The following is a 22,230-nucleotide window of genomic DNA, read 5'->3' as shown; positions in this document are numbered from 1 at the left end:
GTTCCTCTCTCGAAAACATGAGAAGCACTTCAAGGTGGTGCAAGACAGAAGACTCCTTATGGAGAGAAAAGTTGGAATGATACCTAACTTTGCTCCTCAATTTGGAGAGCAAGTGTTAGGGAATGATTGGGGAAAGCTAGCCACATATCCTGCACCTGCCAACATAGTTGTGGTAAAAGAATTCTACACCAATGCAAAGAAGATTGGTGATTATCCAGCTGAAAATTATCTGGGCTATGTTAGAGGCCATGCTATCAGGTATGATCCTGATTCTATCAATAACTTCCTGGATACTGTGTGGGCTGGTGAGCAGTGCCAGTTTGCTCTTTGCATGGAGGAAGGGGCTGATTTTGAGGATGTAGAAAGAGTACTATGTATACCTGGAGGACACTTCCAAAGGAATAGATCTGGCTCAGTGGTAAACATTAGGAGGGTTGATCTGACTCCTCTTGCAAAGTATTGGATGACATTTTCTCATGCCAACATTTAGCCATGTTCACATGTGTTAGATATTACTCTCAGCCGGGCACTCTTCATCTACTGTGCTATCAGGAACTTAAATGTTAACATTGGGCAGGTGATAGCTGATGAGATTAGTGTGTGTGACAATACCTCAAATAACAAAGCACCCCTCGGACATCCCTCCTTAATCACTCACCTTTGTAAGATAGCCGGGGTGGATACTTCTGCTCCACCATTTGAAAGGCCAAGAAAAGCCATTGATGAGGCCTATTATAGACAGTACTGTGGAGGTGAGGAGGCAGCTCAGCCAGTTCCACCACGTCGTGCTCGCAGAGAAAGAGGGCAAGCATAGAGCCAGACATCTGCTGAGACACATGAAGCAGAACCGTTCCAGATGAGGGACATGTACATGTCTCTTATAGGTGCTCAGTTACAGTCCATTCATAGAGGGAAGGTGGCTACTGCTGAGATGATTGTGGGGATGTATGATACACCTCCAGCTCACAGGTGGACTATGGAGGAATTCCATAATGTGGTAGCCTGGCCCGAAGAGCAGGTACAAGGAGGAGGAGCTGAAGCAGCTGAAGCTTCAGTTAGGGAGATGGAAGAAGATGAAGCTGATGATGATGATGCATTTGAAGATGATGAAGATGAGGAAGAAGAGGAAGATACAGAGGACAACTCAGATTGATGAGGAGCTGAGATAGCATTTACTGATGAATGTTATCATGAACTTATGCTTTTGTTGGTTTAAGTGTTATGAACTTATTTACTTTTGTTTTAGAATAAGGTTGATGTACTCTATTGGAAACCTGGTTTGTTATGATGGTTTGCTATTGACTGTGATTGTGTGATAAGTAATGCTTGATGATGATTATTGATTGATTGATGTTGAGATCAATGTGCACATAAAATGCTTTTACAGGTGATTCACAAGCTTTGTGAACAAATGCAGGATACTATGATGGTGATTGTGAGATTAAGCAGGATGTGTATGTCAAATGTGAATGAGCTTATATGTGAGGTTTTGAGCTCCAGAGTTTTTATTGATTGAATGCTATTGCTTTGAAAGCATGAATGACTTTGCCCAGGTTTTCTATGATTGAATCAATTGCTTGTTTTGCATCATATGATCAAGGCCGTTTGTTGGAACCCTTTTTATTGGCCAAATTCATAAAGTTAGTCCATTAAAAGAGAACACTTTGTGTTCTATCCTTTGAACCCTTAGCCTTGAACATAAATTGAAAACCCTTGTTGAAAAGCTTTACCTTGAGTTAAGTAGAAAATCTTGTGTGGTATTGTTAAATGTTCAAGTTTGGGGTTGTTAGGAAAGCATGAAAAAGGAAAAGCATTGAGCTAAGAGCTAAACATTAAGAATATGAAAAGAAAAAGAGAAAGAAAAGAGAAGAAAGGCAAAGCTCAATGCAAACGAAAGTTGGGAAAAATAAGAATAATTGTATTGTTATCTTAACTCAAGGATTTTGTGATCCAGAAAAACCAATTTTCTTGTTAGCCCAGCCACATTTTAAGCCATTGAAAAGTCCTTGTGATGATGCATGCTTGTTAATGTTTTTGATTGTGGTTAAATGAAAGGCAAAGTTGATTCATGTGACATTGTGATAGTGGAGTGAATGAGTGATTACCTCTTATACACTTGAGTGTGAGTGAAACACTTTACCTGGTGAGGAAGTATTCCATGAGAACATAAACATCCATGCTTAATTGATTGATCATTCATGAAAAATAGCATTTGTTGAATATTAAATGAATTTGTGAACACTAAAGCATGTGCACATTTTGATTGAAATCTTGGTCATAAGTTTGATTGAAGTTTTCACTTATCTTAAAAAGAAGATTTTTGAATGAGTGAACCATCATATGAATTGGTGGAAGATTGAGTTACATCTTGTTTGCTTGAGGACAAGCAAAGTTCTAAGTTTGGGGTTGTGATAACAGTTGAAAAACTGTTATTTTCATGCTTAAAATTGATACTAAAAGCAACCTTTAACCCTTAGAAACTAGCTTGAAATCATACTTTTGTTCATATTTTCAGAAATAAGAGAGCTGGACAGGTTTATGCTTGATTTTAGTGTTTTTGTGCAGGTTTTAAGGTGAATTTGGTGAAAGAAGTGAAGAAGGAGAGAGATGGAATTAGAAAAGACATCAAAAAGTGCAAAAGGAGGAGCCACAACTACCGCTCAGCGGCAGTTTACCGCTGAGCGGTACTCAGGAGTTCACGGGGGATCCGCTGAGGGGCAAAATGGCCGCTGAGGGGAAGAATCGAGCTCGCGCACTTACCGCTGAGCGGCACTTTTATGGGCTTGGGCCTAAATTTTCTGTAATTTTAGAATAGTATATAAGCTTTAGGATGCCCTAGGGTTTGTATCTTTGGCAGAAACGAAGCAAACACTCTCTCTTCCACCCCTTTGAAGGAGGATCTTGGATGCTCAGGCTACCTCTTCACCTTTTTAGGGTTTTATCTTTCCTTATTTCATTATTGTTCATCTAGTTTCACCATGAATATGGTGAACTAAACCTTGAATTGTTGTTGGGGAATCAATGTAGTCTTATGAAACTCTCATATATGGAATTTGTTTTTACATCTTATATTTAAGACCTATGCTTTCTTTCATCATTAGTTAGGATTTTTCTTCTTTGCTCAATGCTTGCTTTGTTTAACTCATTCACTGCATGATTATTGATTTTGTCGATATGGAAACGTACGGGGAAGTCTAGATCTGGGGAATTTCTCCCAATAGTATATTGGTTGTCGTTAAGCTCCTGCGCTAAATGAACTAATTATTAGGAATGCTAGGAATCGTATGAACTCGTAATTAGGGAGAAGCCTTCTTGAAAGGTAATTTAGAGAGTGGCATTAACAATGATGAATTGAATGTTGAATTCCTAAAATATATGAGAGTGGATAAGATGAAATTGATAAACCCCAACAACATACTCATCCATATATTCCATTGAAAGTGTTTGTATTTTATTTTAGCCATTGATCAACCTCATGCATACATGTTTATTTTCGTCTTTTGCATAGTAAAATCCAATTATTTCGTTCTTAAGTCTTAGCTAATCAACGAATCACATAACTAAACTAGGCCGTGAGTCCTTTGGGAGAACGATACTTGGTCTTACCAAGTTTATTACTTGAAACGATTCGGTCATACTTGCCGATTGTAAAACAAGTTTGTGACGCCGTATTTCGGTGTTCATAAATTTGTCCATCAAGTACAGATGGTGAAAATATTAACTTCAAGGAGGAAATGGGTAATATTCAATGTGTGAAATACATAGGTAAAGGAACAAAGGATTTGAATTCGATATAGAAAGTTCTAATGCGAAAACACAAGAAAAAAATCCCTTGTTCTCATTTTTGTAGCCTTTACCTATTGGTAGGGATATGTGAGATTTTATTTCCAAAACGTAGCGGAAAAGTGTTTCCCGTAATGTTTAATATTGTTGACAACTTAAGTGGTTTGGGTAGTTATTGTTGGGGTAGTCTAGTTTATCGTTTTTTGTTACGTAGTTTGTGCAAAGCTTCAGATGGCTTAAAGAAAGGTAAAGGTACAACAAACGTTTACGTGGATGGTTGTGTTTACATGCTGCAGGTAATTATTACTTGTTGATGTAAAATGTAAATTGTTTGTTTATTGTTTTGTGATTTAGAAGAAGTTAAGATGATTTATTTTTCTTAGGTATGGTTTTTTGAGCATTTTGTTCCACCCGAAGGTCCAATCGATAAATTTCGACGAATTTTGCATTGGATGAATAGAAGTGTTGGAGACAAGTTCGTAAAACGGTGTATGGAGATAGGTTTGGTATGTGGTTTGTTATCCCAAGTTTTGTTATGTTTTGATATATTGAGTAAAGTTGTGTAGTCTGAAATATGGATAAATTTCAGGTTGTTGATGATGATGATGTTGATGTTGGTGCTTCAACCAAGGATAAGAAGGAATACAGACCAACACCAACAAGAAAGGATGCCCAACCAAGACCAAATAAGATACAAAAAAGAAATCGAAGAGAAACTTTTATGCGTACCTTAGAGGAACAAGAATTTCTAATTGAAGAACTTAAAAGGAGGGTTGCAGGTTTGGAGGCACAATTGGCTGAAGAGAAGGCAAAACGACAAAATAAATATCACGGTGGAGAAAGTGTGCCTCGTACAGAACCATCCATGAACACTGGTTTTGTATCCCCTACTGACACTGACACAAATCAACAAGCTTTGAAGACGTATGTTAGGGTTGGCTCACAAAGGCGTTACAAGGGAAGAGCACTTAGGACTCCATACACCAGAACCGTAGTGCTTAGAATAAAAAATGAGTGATATGTGTATTGAGTTGATTAATGGAAACAAAGTGTAATGATTGATTTGTGTATTTGATGATTGTAAATAGATTAAGAAAACAAAGTGTATTGTATCGGATTTTGTTGAATGATATAAAAATTTATATTTTGGTTCGGTCACATATTTTTATTTTCAATAGCATATTCGTGTTTTAGTGGTCTTACACGGTAGTAGGTGATGTTAGGTGACACCAGGCAGTGGGGAAGAACCCATTCTGATGAGGGGAACAAAGTTGGGCAAGGGTTGAGTGAGGGTGGTGAAAAGAGCCTGCTGAAATCGTTTACACACCCCTTGTAAACGATTACGCGAGAGAAAATAATGCTTTGTACAGAAACTTCAACTAAGCTAGTCAGTTAGGATAACGTGGGTGACCAATGACAAACCCAATATGTTTGAGTGAGATTTGCACATGTGTTTATGAAGATTGTGATGTTTGAGTGTTGGTCTATGGTGGTTGGTGATGTTAGGTGACCCCAGGCAGTGGGGAAGAACCCATTCTGAGTGGGGGGACCAAGTTGGGCAAAGGCTAAGTGAGGGTGGTGAAAAGAGCCTGCTGTAATAGTTTACACACCCCTTGTAAAGGATTACGCGAGAGAAAATCTTGTTTTGTACAGAAACTTCAACTTAGGTAGTCAGTCAGGGAAACCTGGGTGACCATTGACAAACCCAGTATGTTTGAGTGAGATTTGCACATGTCTTTGTGAAGTAAGTGGTGTTTGAGTGTTTGTCTATGGTGGTTGGTCATGTTAGGTGACCCCAGGCAGTGGGGAAGAACCCATTCTGATGAGGGGGACCAAGTTGTGCAAGGGTTGAGTGATGCTGGTCAAAAGACCCTGCTGTAATCGTTTACATACCCCCTGTAAACGATTACGCGAGAGAAAATCCTATTTTGTACAGAAACTTCAATTGAGGTAGTTAGTCAGGGAAACCTGGGTGACCACTGACAAACCCAGTATGTTTGAGTGAGATTTTCACATGTCTTTGTGAAGTAAGTGGTGTTTGAGTGTTGGTTGATGGTGGTTGGTGATGTTAGGTTACCCTAGGCAGTGGGGAAGAACCCATTTTGAGTGGGGGGACCAGGTTGGGCAAGGGCTGAGTGAGGGTGGTCAAAAGACCCTGCTGTAATCGTGTACACACCCCTTGTAAACGATTACGCGAGAGAAAATCCTCTTTTGTACAGAAACTTCAACTGAAGTAGTCAGTCAGGGAAATATGGGTGACCAATGACAAACCCAGTATGTTTAAGTGAGATTTGCACATGTCTTTTTGAAGTAAGTGGTGTTTGAGTGTTGGTCTATGGTGGTTGGTCATGTTAGGTGACCCGGGCAGTGGGGAAGAACCCATTCTGATGAGGGGGACCAAGTTGTGCAAGGGTTGAGTGATGCTGGTCAAAAGACCCTGCTGTAATCGTTTACATACCCCCTGTAAACGATTACGCGAGAGAAAATCCTATTTTGTACAGAAACTTCAATTGAGGTAGTTAGTCAGGGAAACCTGGGTGACCACTGACAAACCCAGTATGTTTGAGTGAGATTTTCACATGTCTTTGTGAAGTAAGTGGTGTTTGAGTGTTGGTTGATGGTGGTTGGTGATGTTAGGTTACCCTAGGCAGTGGGGAAGAACCCATTTTGAGTGGGGGGACCAGGTTGGGCAAGGGCTGAGTGAGGGTGGTCAAAAGACCCTGCTGTAATCGTGTACACACCCCTTGTAAACGATTATGCGAGAGAAAATCCTCTTTTGTACAGAAACTTCAACTGAAGTAGTCAGTCAGGGAAATATGGGTGACCAATGACAAACCCAGTATGTTTAAGTGAGATTTGCACATGTCTTTTTGAAGTAAGTGGTGTTTGAGTGTTGGTCTATGGTGGTTGGTCATGTTAGGTGACCCAGGCAGTGGGGAAGAACCCATTCTGATGAGGGGGTCCAAGTTGTGCAAGGGCTGAGTGATGCTGGTCAAAAGACCCTGCTGTAATCGTTTATACACCCCCTGTAAACGATTACGCGAGAGAAAATCCTGTTTTGTACAGAAACTTCAACTGAGGTAGTCAGTCAGGGAAACCTGGGTGACCAATGACAAACCCAGTATGTTTGAGTGAGATTTGCGCATGTGTTTGTGAAGATTGTGATGTTTGAGTGTTGGTCTATGGTGGTTGGTGATGTTAGGTGACCCAGGCAGTGGGGAAGAACCCATTCTGAGTAGGGGGACCAAGTTGGGCAATGGCTGAGTGAGGGTGGTGAAAAGAGCCTGCTGTAATCGTTTACACACCCCTTGTAAACGATTACGCGAGAGAAAATCTTGTTTTGTACAGAAACTTCAACTGAGGTAGTCAGTCAGGATAACGTGGGTGACCAATGACAAACCCAGTATGTTTGAGTGAGATTTGCACATGTGTTTGTGAAGATTGTGATGTTTGAGTGTTGGTCTATGGTGGTTGGTGATGTTATTTGACCCCAGGCAGTGGGGAAGAACCCATTCTGAGTGGGGGGACCAAGTTGGGCAAGGGCTGAGTGAGGGTGGTGAAAAGAGCCTGTTGTATTCGTTTACACACCCCTTGTAAACGATTACGCGAGAGAAAATCCTGTTTTGTACAGAAACTTCAACTGAGGTAGTAAGTCAGGGAAACCTGGGTGACCAATGACAAACCCAGTATGTTTGAGTGAGATTTGCACATGTGTTTGTGAAGATTGTGATGTTTGAGTGTTGGTCTATGGTGGTTGGTGATGTTAGGTGACCCTAGGCAGTGGGGAAGAACACATTCTGAGTGGGGGGACCAAGTTGAGCAAGGGCTGAGTGAGGGTGGTGAAAAGAGCCTGCTGTAATCGTTTACACACCCCTTGTAAACGATTACGCGATAGAAAATCCTGTTTGTACAGAAACTTCAACTGAGGTAGTCAGTGAGGGAAACCTAGGTGACCAATGACAAACCCAGTATGTTTGAGTGAGATTTGCACATGTGTTTGTTAAGTTAGTGGTGTTTGGGTGTTGGTATATGGTGGTTGGTCATGTCCCAGGCATTTTATAATACAATTAACCTTAAAACATCTTTATAACACAATCAACCACATCATAAGAAAAGATTAATAGAACTGAAGGTAGAAATGATACCCAACAATAATACGTTGTAGGTTTTTCAATATTACAATTATCCATTAAATACTTATAATCGTCTTAATATAATATGACAGTTATCCAAAACCCACTACTGGTTGTCTGGTTGTTTGGACATTGATGGTTGGTCAGATGGAGGTACAAATTTCCGAAGGATGTCATCGACATTGAGTTCCTTCTCTGCCCACATAGGGAGTCAAATGACAGGTTTTGGGGTCTCGTTAACGAGGTCAATTGTCGGAGGACAAACATTAGCTGGAAAAACCTTGACTATAGAGCGATGCGTAATATTGAGGTAGTAGTTTTGCGGACATGTAGCGAAGGGGTGGACCTAAATGTACACACCAAATTAGTCAGAAGAACATTGAAAGACCACCAAGATAATTATGCAAGTTAAGTACATAATGGATGGGTTACAAGATTGAGTAGCATAACAGAACCAACTCCGATATTGTCTGCAATTTGAGGATCTTCAAGAACTTTCTTGTGCAAGGAAGCCTTCATCGTGGCAGTTGGGTCCTTCAAACATATAATAAGTTATTCATCTACCATAACATGTACTGTTGTTGAATAAAGGAAAGGAAATAATACCTTAACAGTCAATTGCATATCTCCCAACCCATTTGGCTTGCACTCTTTCAATATGCAAGCAACAAATGGAAGGACCTTTGCTGATTTTACCTCTTGGAGGGAGTTGACGTTTTCGAATTTGCCATCCGTTACGAGACCTCCAATGACATAAAATATATGAAAACAGATTAGAACTGGTGAACGTAATAATGTTGTTTGAACCGTGTATGACATTGAGTGTACCGTGGTGTTCAATAAACATCTGTGCCCATTTCCAAGCATTGGAGTTGAAATCTCGTTCATAAGTAGCCTGAGCAACATCACGAGCAAATTCTTGTGTCGATTTCGGTTCTTCTGTTCCCGTTCTATTCAGGAAAGTTGCTTGGATGTTACCTGCAGGACCAGGTATAAGCGATGCCGACGCATCGCATTTTTTCAAGAACGATTCAAGGACATCATCATCATAAACAAGGTCTTGCTATGCATCCATGATTATGCTGAAATTTACAGTCCAAATTCAAAGACCACGTTAACAAGGCAAGATGAATGGGATCATTACATAAGTAACTAACAATTTAAATAATGGTAAAAGGGTTAGAAATATAGTCACCTGGTTCAAGTGTAGACAATGGGTTTGTCCCCGATATTTAAAGGGAAGTACATTACATGAAATGAATATTTTTTAATGGAAAAAAATATGTCTTTTATAATTATTTCCATTACGAGTGACGAGATGTTACTTGAAATGGACGTGGATGAAACTTTATTTCAACTACAGATTCAGAAATAGTTAACTTGTTCAAATGAAGTATCATTAAATGTGGAGATATGTCTGATTTGATAGGAAATCTTTAAAAGTGAAAAGCATTGATTGTGGGTTATGAGAGAGAGAAACTTTATGCTGACAACATTGAATGCATGGTTTGTCAAGGTAACCAAATTAGTGCTTCAGATGCCTAAAATAATAGCTTTGGCGTATTAAAGACCTACATCAACGGCCAACATTAACTTTTGCCTCCATTAACCAACCACTTCGACAAAACTTACTTTCTTCTTCATTAAACACAAGGGGTAGAAGCATCTTCGGAAGTTTGGTGGCAACCACACAAGTTCATTTATGGTGGACGTAAATGTTGAAGAGGATGTTGGTTAGGACCAGTTGACCTTCATTAAAGGGCACCACCATTCCAACATGGTAAGTATTACTTCACTTTTTCGAAATGGGTTTATTTACCTTTTTTTTTCAGTTCACAGTGGTAATTGTAGTAAGTTTGATGACTGAATACGATTTGGTTCATCTTTAAAGCTGGGTCTAATGTCGAAGCACACAATGGATGTGGATGAAGTGAATGAGTATAATGACAATGTTCATGACCGTAATGAAAGTTTATTGGAAATGGATCCAACAGTGCATATGTGTTTTGAATCAATGGTTGAAGCTAGAAAATTTTACACAAACTACGCCATTAGATGTGGGTTTGCCGTGCGAACTAGAACTTCTAAAAAAGATAAAGACAACAACGTGTACTACTTGAGAATAGTTTGTTCAAGGAAAGGGAAATATGTGTCTTCCGTCAAACCAGTGGTGAAAACACTTCCAAGTCAAACTAACCAATGCCTTGCTGGGATAACCATTGCAAAGAAGGACGACAAGTGGTTTATAAGAACCGTTGTTCTGGACCACAACCATGATCTTTGCCCGAATAACTCCAACCTTTTTGCAGCGAATAGAAAGTTAAGCATGCAAGCAAAACACACCTTGGAGGTAAACCATGATGCTGGAGTTAGGTTAAATAAGAGTTTCCTTAGCATTGTGAACGATGTCGGGGGCTATCAAAACATGGACTTCGTCGAGTGGGACGCGAGAAACTACATTGTCCAACACAAAAGATCTTTATGTAAGGATGGTGATGGTCAGGCACTCCTACGATACTTTTCTTCAATGAAAGAGACAAATAACGAGTTCTTATATGACATTGCACTGGATGAAGGGAATAAAATCTGTAGTGTGTTTTGGGTTGATGCAAGAAGTCGTGCTGCATGTGAAGAATTTGGTGATGTTGTTTCGTTTGACACCACTTACTTAACAAATAAGTACGACATGCCATTTGCGCCTTTTGTGGGAGTTAACCATCATGGACACTCCATTTTACTTGGTTGTGGATTGTTGTCTTCGGAAGACACTGTCTCATTTGTATGGTTGTTCCAATGTTGGCTTAGATGCATGCGTAATAAGAGTCTTGAAGGCATTATTACTGACCAATGCAGGGCAATGGCCAATGCTATTGAACAAGTGTTTCCTAATACGAGGCACAGGTGGTGTTTATGGCACATCCTGAAGAAGTTCCCTGAAAAATTCCACGACTATAGAAATAATGTCGCTATCAAAAGCGAACTACATGCGCTTATATATGATTGTGGTTGTCCAACAGAATTTGAAAATGGTTGGGAGGAACTACTTACCAAACATGGAATGGAGGAAAATGAATGGCTATGTAATTTGTACGAAGAGAGACATAAATGGGTTCCGTGTTACTTGAAAAATAAATTTTGGGCCGGTATGTCCACCACTCAGAGAAGTGAGGGAATTAATGCTTTTTTTGATGGATTTATTAATTCCACAACCACACTTCAACAATTTGTGGTTCAATACGACAATGCCATTAGGGTAAAGGCCTAGAAGGAAATAGAAGCGGACTTCTCGTCCATGAACACCACTGTTGCATGTGGCTCTCAGTCACCGATTGAGAGACAATTTCAAGTCCAATACACACATGCAAAGTTTGAGGAGGTCCAAACAGAGTTCCATTCAAGGATGAATTGTTTCATCAAAGACACCTTAAAGGACGACTTATGGAACACTTACACTATAAAAGAAGAACGAATGTGGGAAGGTAATCGTTTACCAGATAAATTTTACAAGGTTCAATTTGATCCCCTAACACAGACAACCACTTGCTCTTGCCAACTGTTTGAGTTTAGAGGCATTATATGTCGTCATTCCCTATTGGTATTTGGTCAAGAAGATGTATACAGTGTTCCCTCACAATACATTTTGCGGCGTTGGAGCAAAAATATCCGAAGAAGACACACACTAATAGCAGCATCGTATAGTAATTCCAGTAATGACCCACGCATGGAAAGACACAAGATGTTGTGCAAACGTTTTTATGAAATTGCTGAAGTTGCATGTGAGTCTGAGGTTGCTAGTACTCAATTGGAAAAATAAATTAATTGTCTAGGTCAAAAATTTGGGTTCAGTTCATCCATGACAAATAACATCATCAGTGATGCAGGCCAACTAAGATACGATACTGGTGCATGCACGTCAATTCCACATAGTCCAGTTGGAACATCTGATGTCCTTGTTCACAGTCCTGCAACTGTTAAGCGAAAGGGATGTCCACGCACAAACAGGTTGAAGTCCACCGTTGAGAAAAGAACCCAAAGAAGAAAGTCAGCTTCATGTAGAAAGACTTCAACAACACCCACCCTTCAATGCGTGAGTCATTAATTACGTTCAAGATATTGATTAAATTCTTTATTTTGTATGAATGTAGTTGTAATTAATAATTCTGTTGTTGCAGGGGGCAAGGGCATCTAATGTTTGTGAACGTGATGACCATGTTCAATTTCAAGCCGACTCTATCCAACTATCACAAGATACCGAAATGGGTCATTTAGGCTTTATGTCGTTGTTGTCAGCTGTACATAACAATTTCGATAACATGAGTTGATAAATAAAACTTCTTCAATGTTTATTTGTGAATTTATTATGTTTTTGTAATTCATAATGGTAGTCAATGAAATCCAAGTCATGAATGTTTGGAAAGCATATAAAGACTCCAAAATACAGTGCTGCAATCGATTACTAGGAAGTCGTAATCGATTACATAACCCTGGTCATTACAGTAAACTACCCATTTACATCAGTACATATACAACGTGTGTGAATTGCAATCGTGATTATAACCACCCAATCACGTCCTTCCTCCAAAACTTTTACAAAACCTCAATAGTGTGACTGCAAAACCCTAAACACAATTCAATGGGTGATCGTGCAACCAAGAAACAAAAGGCATCTTCTTCCTTTGGTGGACGTCGACGCCGCCGCAGTCCTACCCCGTCACCATCGTCATCACCTCCAACGCCTAACAATGATCTCTTCTCGTCGGATGAGCAAAAGCACAAATATGACTCACATTTTGTCAATCGTGAGATATTGGAAAGTAAGTATCTACAGGACGGTTACTTTGAAGGAAAAAACTTTCAATTCTATGACATATTGGCCGAAGCTGGGCTCACTAAATTTGTGTCTTTAAGAAGACATTACCACCCAGAATTAGTGAGAGTGTTCTACAGCAACATGTTAATATCAGAAACTGGGGTTATTCGAAGCGAGGTTAAAGGTGTAAAAATTAGGGTTAGCCCTACTCTTTTTCAACAACTCACTAATCTCCCCCCTGATGGTGTTCGTTATGAAGGAAAACTTGTAGATGAGTGGAAAGAACAATACGATTCTGTTACTGCAAGGCAACTAGTATGTAGAGATGATGCAGTCATACAATCCAGAATACTAGCGGGCCACATGAAGGTTCAACCAAGGATACGTCATTACGTTCTGACTCGAGTATTAATTCCTCGTGCAACCAATATTGGTCAGGCATCCGAAGAGGATATTATGCTCCTATAGGCATTTTTAAATTCCATTCAAATTAATTGGGGACATCTTATTAGATATAAGATGAAAAGAGCATTAAGGGAGAACGCCAAGTTTCCATATCCACATTTGATAACCATCTTCATGGAACACTTTGAAGTGCCTACTGACACTGATCCCATTTCAGAAGTGAAGTTCAAGCAAAAAATAGGTAGTGAAGTTGTAGCATCATTTGGTTATGTGCAAAATGATGATGGAGAATGGGTTCCCAAAGGCAACGCCCCCCATCCCCCCTTACAGCAAGGTCAAGATCAATAGGGCTCAGATGATGAACAAGGCAGTTCATCTACAACACTAAATAATGTCATCAACCGCATAGAACAACTTCACACCTTCGTTGGTACACGATTTGATGCCTTTGAAACTCAATTTGATGCCTTTGAAAATCGATTTCAAAACATGGACATGGTCATCAATACAAGGTTTGATGCGTTGCAATCGCGCGTTGGGAACATTGAAGAACAACTGCAACACTTGCAAAGTGCTTCTGAAAATAATCCTAACACTTAGAATTGCTTGTATAGGCTTTATTTTCTGCATTAGAAAAAAACTATGTACCACAGTACCTATCTTCATAATTTGAAGTCTTTAATTTAATGAAGTTCGTTATTGTCAAAGTACTCCCTCAATATTCATCATTTAATTTGTAATGTTTAATTTATGATACACAAAATACAATTGCAGTTGTCAGTAAAACATCAACACCACTGAACTGGTTTTGTCATTGGTCACCCACGTTACCCTGACTGACTACCTCAGTTGAAGTTTCTGTACAAAACAGGATTTTCTCTCGCGTAATCGTTTACAAGGGGTGTGTAAACGATTACAGCAGGCTCTTTTCACCACCCTCGCTCAGCCCTTGCCCAACTTGGTCCCCCCACTCAGAATGGGTTCGTCCCCACTGCCTAGGGTCACCTAACATCACCAACCACCATAGACCAACACTCAAACATCACAATCGTCACAAACACATGTGCAAATCTTACTTAAACATACTGGGTTTGTCATTGGTCACCCACGTTATCCTGACTGACCACCTCAGTTGTAGTTTCTGTACAAAATAGGATTTTCTCTCGCGTAATCGTTTACAAGGGGTGTGTAAACGATTACAGCAGGGTCTTTTCACCACCCTCACTCAGCCCTTGCCCAACTTTGTTCCCCTCATCATAATGGGTTCTTCCCCACTGCCTAGGGTCACCTAACATCACCAACCACCATAGACCAACACTCAAACACCACTTACTTCACAAAGACATGTGCAAATCTCACTCAAACATACTGGGTTTGTCAGTGGTCACCCAGGTTTCCCTGACTGACTACCTCAGTTCAAGTTTCTGTACAAAACAGGATTTTCTCTCGCGTAATCGTTTACAAGGGGTGTGTAAACGATTACAGCAGGCTCTTTTCACCACCCTCACTCACCCCTTGCACAACTTGGTTCCCCCACTCAGAATGGGTTCTTCCCCATTGCCTAGGGTCACCTAACATCACCTACTACCCTGTAAGACCACTAAAACACCAACATCTTCGAAACACAAGTGCAACTCTGAGTCAAAATAACAGTTTTTGGCAATGATCACCAAAGTCACCTTGCTTCACTATTTGAATTCAATTTTGTGTACAAAACACACATTATTGTCGCGTAAGTGTTTACTAACCCACTGTAAACGATTATCATTTAGTTTTTTCACCACCCCAACTCATAAGTTGTTGAACTCTCTTCCAGTAACCACCGTTAATTTCACTTATGAAACCTTCCCTTACTATTGAAATACTTATTACAATGGTGAGTGATTTTTTCAATAAAAGAGATTAATTCATTATAACAAACACAACGTCAAAACAATAAAATTCAAAATCCAACCAATAATCTTATTACAAATACAATGTCTACATTATCAACTTCCATTATGTACATATATAAACATGCTGTGTTACAAGAACAAATTTTTTCATCTCTAAGCTATCCTAAAAAATGCCATATAGCTCTAGGGCTTCCATTCGTCTTATGTTCTCGTTGTCGAGGATCCAGTCACATACATATTTCTTTCTAATCCCAAGCAGCTCCTCCTGAAACCAACATTTTCCCCATTATAAACCAACACATGTCATAATTTTAACAAACACAATTGCTACTTACGGTTGTATATTGAGGCATGCTTTTTCCGTTGTATTTCTCGTCTCCATCCCAAATTTCCATTGCTTTCAACATTATGACTCCACAATCATGTCTGAAATAATATACCCACCACATAAAATTAATTATCAACATATATTCATCACAACACAATATAATACAGCAGTACAATTCTAAAAACTTACAAGTTTGGTTGGGATGAGATATTTTCTTGTTTAACAGTCAAAGGAGCAATACTACCTTCCGGTCTATTCATCAAGAGGCAAAAAAATCGTGCCATATTTTTAGCCTACCAGTTAACAATTACAAAAAAAGGTTAAACAATACAGTGTTATCTGACAATCACAGGGTCATCAACAATGAAATATGTAGAATCTTACAACAGCTGTGTCTATCCTTTTCCGGTCTCTGATCCCCTTACCCAATGAGTCAATCACAAATATCTCTAATGAACTTAATTTCACTGAATAACACCACCAATGATCGTCGTGGACAAATTGCATAAACAACTACAAACAGTAAAAACAATATCAATAACACATTTCCGACCAAAAATAGACAAATATTGCACATTAAAAGTTACTCACAAAGTCAGCTGTGGCAAAGTCTCCAAGTCCAAAATGATCGCTACGCAGATAACTGTTATAGTTATGAAGCGTCCAAACATGACGATTTTGTGGACGTTTCCTATAATCTGTAAGAATATGGTGATGTGGACAATTTCAAAATCATCAATAAAAAATCATTCAAAAATACTTTCTTCAATCAAATATATGATACAATATCAAATTTTATTTACCGAGTATAATGGACTAAAATGAATCCTCTTAACAACACCGCACAACCTTTTCTCAAAGTACATAAATATCGTACAAGCAAATAACACCACCTACACAATCAAAAAATTCCACTTTACTAACATAAACTACAACATCAAACACAAAGAAATGTCACAATACTAACCATGTTATCAACGTATTTTATCGGGGCCAAAGTGTAAAATGAAGTCGTGCTCAAGGTTTGCCCAATTATCTCGCTTACAACCCTAAACATATAAATATTAGTCCATCACATTGAATACAGATTGGCCAACCACAGGTACAATTCACAACAAATACCTGTATACAGTGATCTCTCTGACGTTGACTGCTCTGTACAATTGGTCTACATCAACAGTGGTCCTTGGATCCCCAGCAAAACTTCGCATTGGGGGGATAACCAATGGGACGGCCTCCGGTTGGACTTCATCACCATCATCATCGATTTCAATACAAACAATTTTATCATGACTTCTTGAAACTATCTCATCTTCACATGCGGTTTTATCCTCCCCTCTTACTTCCGTATATGCACCTAGAGGGTCATCAACTGCATTACCATCATCTTGTTGTTCAAATCCACGATCACGACCAACTTCAGGCTCTTCATCATCCCCAACTTCAGGTGCTTCAGCAACTTCTTCATCACTACCACATGCATCTTCTTTAGTGAAGATTGGAGTTTGACAAATTTCAATTAACTCCCTAGTAAGAACTCCAATCTTGGCATTCAATGCTTTGAGATCTTCATTGTTTTTCCTCAATCTCTCCTAAGATCCTACTTCCCATGTGTCGTCATCAGAGCTTTCGTCATCATCTTTCTCAACCTTGGATCCTTCAGCCAAGGATCCTTCACTCATCCCTCCGTCATCCATGTGGAAAGCTGCACGGATTTCCGGGCGATGACGATCTTCCTTTCTTACATACCACTCCAAATTTAACTGCACCATTATCACACAACATATTTTCACAAATAAGACAATCAAATTTTACATCAAAAATAACGAATGTCAAAGCACTTTCATCTCCGGTCTTAAATATATGTTCAATTTTTTCGGTCCCTGATTTATAAGGGAACCATCGCATTATGCGCGGGAAAAACCTGTGTGAAGCATGACCATGCAAAGAAAGTCTTTCAACAGCCCAAGCCTACAATATCATAATATTATTTCATCAAACCTAATTCACAATGTTCTCCAGTACATCAAAATAATCAACTATAAATCATGTTACCTGCAACACTGCCACATTGCCACTAAGAGTGAGTGACTGCGCGATATCTCCTCTCATAATTTTCTTCTTACATTTATTTAAATTCTGTACAATATGTATATGTACACCGGTGCACCAATCGTATAGACACAAACTGTCTAAGTCATCTAACACTGCAAAAGGCATGTTACAAACATGCCTTGATTTCCTAGGAAAATAAAAAACAACCAAACAAACTAATATATATAACCTACATACTACATCAACATCAATGTTATTATCATGCACAATGACATTAAACATGTCCGTCAAATCCTTCAAAGTGATAGTTTTTTATTTGAACATTTCACCAACCATTCCAACAACTACTTCATCAAACGGAATCTCTAAACCACCTATTTCTAAACCTAGGCTCATGAACACATCAATAACTGAAAAGGGCACCAACTGTTGACTCACTCTAAAACTATTATCATGCCCGGCCCACCTGCAAACCATAACCTTCAATAATTTCAAATTCACCTCCACAGGGTTATGAATATTCAAACACCACATAAATGGAGTCATCCTAATGCGTTCCACATGACACTTTTGTAGTAAACGATTCATTTCAATAATGATCGATGACTCCATCGAGATAAGAAGCCGCCACTACACAAAAATGATGATAACTTTATTAATAACTACAATTGATACCATAATAAATAATCTTTAAAAAAATAATTATAATTTTTCTTACACTTCGGTTTTTCCCTTCCATTGAAAGTGCCCTAACAACATAACAATCCACACACGTTATATCATTAAGGTTACTGAAACAGCAAAAAGGAAATGTAAAAGATAATGTGAGGGCTCGGCCAATTTAACTTACCACAACAACGACAATGCTCCACGGCCTGCACACAAAAGTAACCACACACAAAACTGCACCCGCCTTTCAAACACAAAAATTCCCTAAACCCAAGATACAAAGCGAGAGAAGATGCAAGGGTGAAGATGGAGGACGGAGCCACAGAGAACATTGAAGGGTTAAGATGGAGGAGAGAGCTACAGAGAAGAAGGAATGGTGCGCACGTTACGCCCACATTAAACCGCCAAACCCATTTCTTAAAATTTATAAATCTTCTTCCAAAAATACCCCTCGGCATGATACCCTCTTCCTCATTTTCTTTCACTTTAGAAAGCCAATGCCAAGACGCCACCTGGCGTTGTTAGATTGTTGTCAAAAATTCGTTGTCAACATAACATTTTCCTAACCAATATTATAACATCCAATCGTATAACCCAAAATTGCGCCCCTTCCGTCCCTTTTTCTACCATCACAGTACCCTTTCCTTCGCTTCCCTTACCCTCACACCACTAAATAAAATACAAATATACCTTGCTACACCAACAAGTACTCACCCTTTTTTACCGCCAATCACTGCCTATAACCCTCTCCACCTTTCTTCTTCTCTCTGTTCCTCTCACACTCCCACCCACTACCATATATTTTTATTTTTTTCATATTTTTCTTTCATTCTTTATTTCTTCCTGTATCCACTAAGACTTTCTTTTCCCATCCACTATCTCCTAGTACAACTCTCTTAGTATATTATTCATTTATAACATAAACCCTTCACTCCACTCACACACTATCGCACCCACTGTACTATTCTTTTAATTTTCTTTCTTCTCTTCACAAGATAACCAAACTCATATATATAATACACAAGCCACTGAACCTTACTCCATTTACTATCTTTCCTACACTATCTAACCCAAAACCCTCACCCTTTACGTAACCTTCTTTTCTCTACCAACTCATCTTCCACCATTTTCCTCTCAATCACAGGCTAGACGACAAATCTCTTTTTCCTTCTCCAGTAACGTGAAACCATGCACAAAACCTTATTCCATCTAAACATAAATCTGAAACCTGTGTGAATTTAGCTATAAACTCGTAACACAGGTGTATATTCTTTTCCCTGGACAAGACCTTCCCCATAAACTACCTCTTACTGAAAACAAGGGTTTCGTTTAACACCCTGAGAACTTGTTTACAGACCCACCTATGACTTATTCCCCACACGAGATTTTACCCCATAGTCTCACGCATTTTCTCCCACGCTAAGATATCAAAATTAGAACCACCTCCTTACCTAAACTTTTACACCATCCTAACCGTTGGCTCTAAACCAGAGAACCCTTCCTCTATAACAGACACCACACCTTCTAGTTAGCTTCTCAATTTATTCTTATTTTACTTAGTTTTCTTTTTAAGCTTGCAGATATTCCAACCCTAGTGTATATGAACAGACCCACCTTCCATAAAACATTGTAACATGCACGGCCCATCCCACGAAACCATTATGAACATGCAGATGTGTAACCCTGATATCATATATATCAATTCTTTATACACAACAATAATTCTAGGTTACTCCCCTTACTTTCTACCCATCATACACTATGTTATATCCTAAGTTAAACCCCTTACCTCTTGAAGACTTCCTTTGTAAACCTTGAATCCATCTCCACAAGACTTGCAGCACCTTGGCCTCCTTGCAACTCCAAAAGCTCTCAACTTCACCTCTCTCACGGATTTTTGCAGCAACGACTTCACTCCCACAAGTGCAGAACCCATTTCCTCCTTTTCCCACACTTGTAGATATGCCCAAGAGACACCATGGCCCCTTAATCCACTAAGAAGCACTTAATAATTGGAAAGGACGTCTGCCCACTCTCCTCTCTGATGCAAGGGACCAACATTATGAGTCTGGAGCATATTCCCCAACTTTTCACGCAATCCCCACTTGTTTCAAATATGAAAACGTGAAAACTGATAACGCTCGCGCTAGGGTGCCCCTGGGAATAGGGCTCTGGGCGCAAGTCCCCCAGCAGCACAATTGTCGCAACTTTGACCATCCGGTTGACCCCCTTCCCGAAGTCGAAAATACGCGTATGAGTACTCAAATCGAAGCTCTTTGAGTCTACTATCCAATCAAAAAAAGAATCAACTCAATAGATATTTTCTACAAAAAGTTATAATTAAAATAGTAAACCATCTCAAACTTTGACAGCATTCTATTTTACATTATAACTTGAACTTTTACAACTCGATAAATTCTTGAGGTTCTAGGATCTTCTTACACATGGGATCAGTATAAAAGCTTATTGAGAAAGACTCCCACGCATGGCTTTGATGAAGCAGCAGTAGTCCTACTTTTCCTAGGAGGTCTTGGTTCACAAACCAAGTTGATGCTAGATGCCTCAATTGGAGGTAATATCAAATGGAAGACTCATGAGGAAGCAACCGAGTTGATAGAGAATATGGATACTAATGATAACGAGTTGCACAGTGAAAGAGGAACTCCAATTCAACAGAAAGGGGTTCTACAATTGCAATCAAATGATGTCTTGCTCGCTCAAAATAAGATCATAACTCAACAGTTGGAGAATTTAACAAAGACACTTGCATCATTGCCAAAGGAGCTAAAGGGAATTGCACAGGTTCAACAACAACAGATGTGTGAACTATGTAGTGGTGACCATATCAATGGTCAATGCACTTTTCCAGTATAGGCGTTAGAAGATGTAAATTTCATGGCCAATCAATTTTCATACCGCCAAGGTAACTACAACCAAGGGTGGAAACCTCATCCCAACATGGGTCAAGGTCAAAATGGACAAGTTGGACAAGCTGGACAATCAGGGCAATTCAATAGGCCACAGTAGCAACCATCATTTTGGCAACAAGTGTCTACAATCAATGAAAAATCAAAAAAACACATAATTGTTTAGGCCGTGAGTCCTTTGGGAAACGATACTTGGTCTTACCAATTGTATTACTTGATACGATTCGGTTACACTTGCCGAGGCTTAACAAGTTTTTTGGTGCCATTGCCGGGGATTAAAAATTTGTTTATCAACTACCAGCATCTCAAAGTCTTGTATGAATTCTTCCATGCTTCCTCTCTGTTGTATGGATGCCAATTTTTCGAACATCGTCCACCAAACCTACGCACCAATGCGTCGCGAAACTCGTCCCACGACAGGTTCACCACTTTCGTTTTCCAGAACCTGTACCAATAATTGGCACTACCCTCCATACAAATGAAAGCCAATCTGAGTTTCTCCCTTTCTGCCACCTTCTGCACCTCAAAAAACTTCTCTGGCTTGGCAATCCACCCCATGGGGTCAAGACCCTTGAAAGTCGGTAATTCTACTTGCTTTACCTAATTCGGTGGTGTGTCTCTCTGATCGTCCTCTGATTTGTCTGTCGCGTTCTCGTGCCTTCCGCGGTGCTCGTTTATGGACCCTTGCTCACTTCCAAGTTCCGTTCCAAGGTTCTCGCCAATCCTTCGACCACTTTCGTCAATGCCTTCAGATCTTGGTGAATACCCATATTATCAGCCTTCAGCTCTTCTCCTACATTTTCCATCGCGCTCATTCTTCCTTCAATTTTATTCTCCAAAGTGTGCAGTTTGCCCTCCATTTTTGCACCTCCTTCACCAAGGATCCGGCAGGTCAGACCAATTGATAGATTCTTGGGTTAATACAAACGAAGAACTATCGTGCACAACACCAAGATCACACGTAATACCGGAAAGAAGAAAAGAATCTTATATTTCCTCAGTATAGAATTCACAAATGTTCAAGCCTCCAAGAAGGGAATAATTCCCTCCTCCACAGGATATGAAATGTCCTGTCTATACAATTAAAGATTCAAGATAGCTAGCTCCTTCCCTGAGTCACTGCAACCCTTATATAGGTTACCCCTGACCCTTACAACTAATAACTACGCCTCCCAACAGAAAACAGATGCATCCCCTCTTCCTAACAGTATTAACTAACATATTA

At 39.5% G+C, this 22,230-nt stretch overlaps 3 protein-coding genes and 1 long non-coding RNA gene across 4 annotated transcripts; 2 read left to right on the top strand and 2 right to left on the bottom strand.

Annotated features, from left to right (window-relative positions):
- Window positions 1-8,127: 8,127 nt before the first annotated feature.
- LOC108346510 (uncharacterized) lies at window positions 8,128-9,799 on the bottom strand. Its single transcript, XM_017585586.1, has 5 exons — window positions 9,736-9,799; window positions 8,745-8,894; window positions 8,523-8,659; window positions 8,349-8,450; window positions 8,128-8,262 (listed from the first exon to the last, which is right to left on the bottom strand). The coding sequence occupies exons 1-5, from the start codon at window positions 9,797-9,799 to the stop codon at window positions 8,128-8,130; spliced, it is 588 nt and encodes a 195-aa protein (XP_017441075.1).
- A 17-nt stretch (window positions 9,800-9,816) lies between these two features.
- LOC108346509 (protein FAR1-RELATED SEQUENCE 5-like) lies at window positions 9,817-11,181 on the top strand. The gene has a single exon (XM_017585585.1). The coding sequence runs from the start codon at window positions 9,817-9,819 to the stop codon at window positions 11,179-11,181; it is 1,365 nt and encodes a 454-aa protein (XP_017441074.1).
- A 27-nt stretch (window positions 11,182-11,208) lies between these two features.
- Window positions 11,209-12,238, top strand: LOC108346508 (protein FAR1-RELATED SEQUENCE 1-like). The gene is made up of 3 exons (XM_017585584.1): window positions 11,209-11,710; window positions 11,798-12,003; window positions 12,089-12,238. The coding sequence occupies exons 1-3, from the start codon at window positions 11,209-11,211 to the stop codon at window positions 12,236-12,238; spliced, it is 858 nt and encodes a 285-aa protein (XP_017441073.1).
- Window positions 12,239-15,292: 3,054 nt separating this feature from the next.
- Window positions 15,293-15,811, bottom strand: LOC128194112 (uncharacterized). The gene is made up of 3 exons (XR_008245432.1): window positions 15,780-15,811; window positions 15,544-15,647; window positions 15,293-15,452 (listed from the first exon to the last, which is right to left on the bottom strand). It is a non-coding gene; the product is annotated as an uncharacterized LOC128194112 (long non-coding RNA).
- Window positions 15,812-22,230: the final 6,419 nt, after the last annotated feature.

This window comes from Vigna angularis, chromosome 9 (genome assembly GCF_016808095.1).
Source record: "Vigna angularis cultivar LongXiaoDou No.4 chromosome 9, ASM1680809v1, whole genome shotgun sequence".
Lineage (NCBI taxonomy): Eukaryota > Viridiplantae > Streptophyta > Magnoliopsida > Fabales > Fabaceae > Vigna > Vigna angularis.
This window is presented reverse-complemented; position numbering and strand designations above follow the sequence as displayed.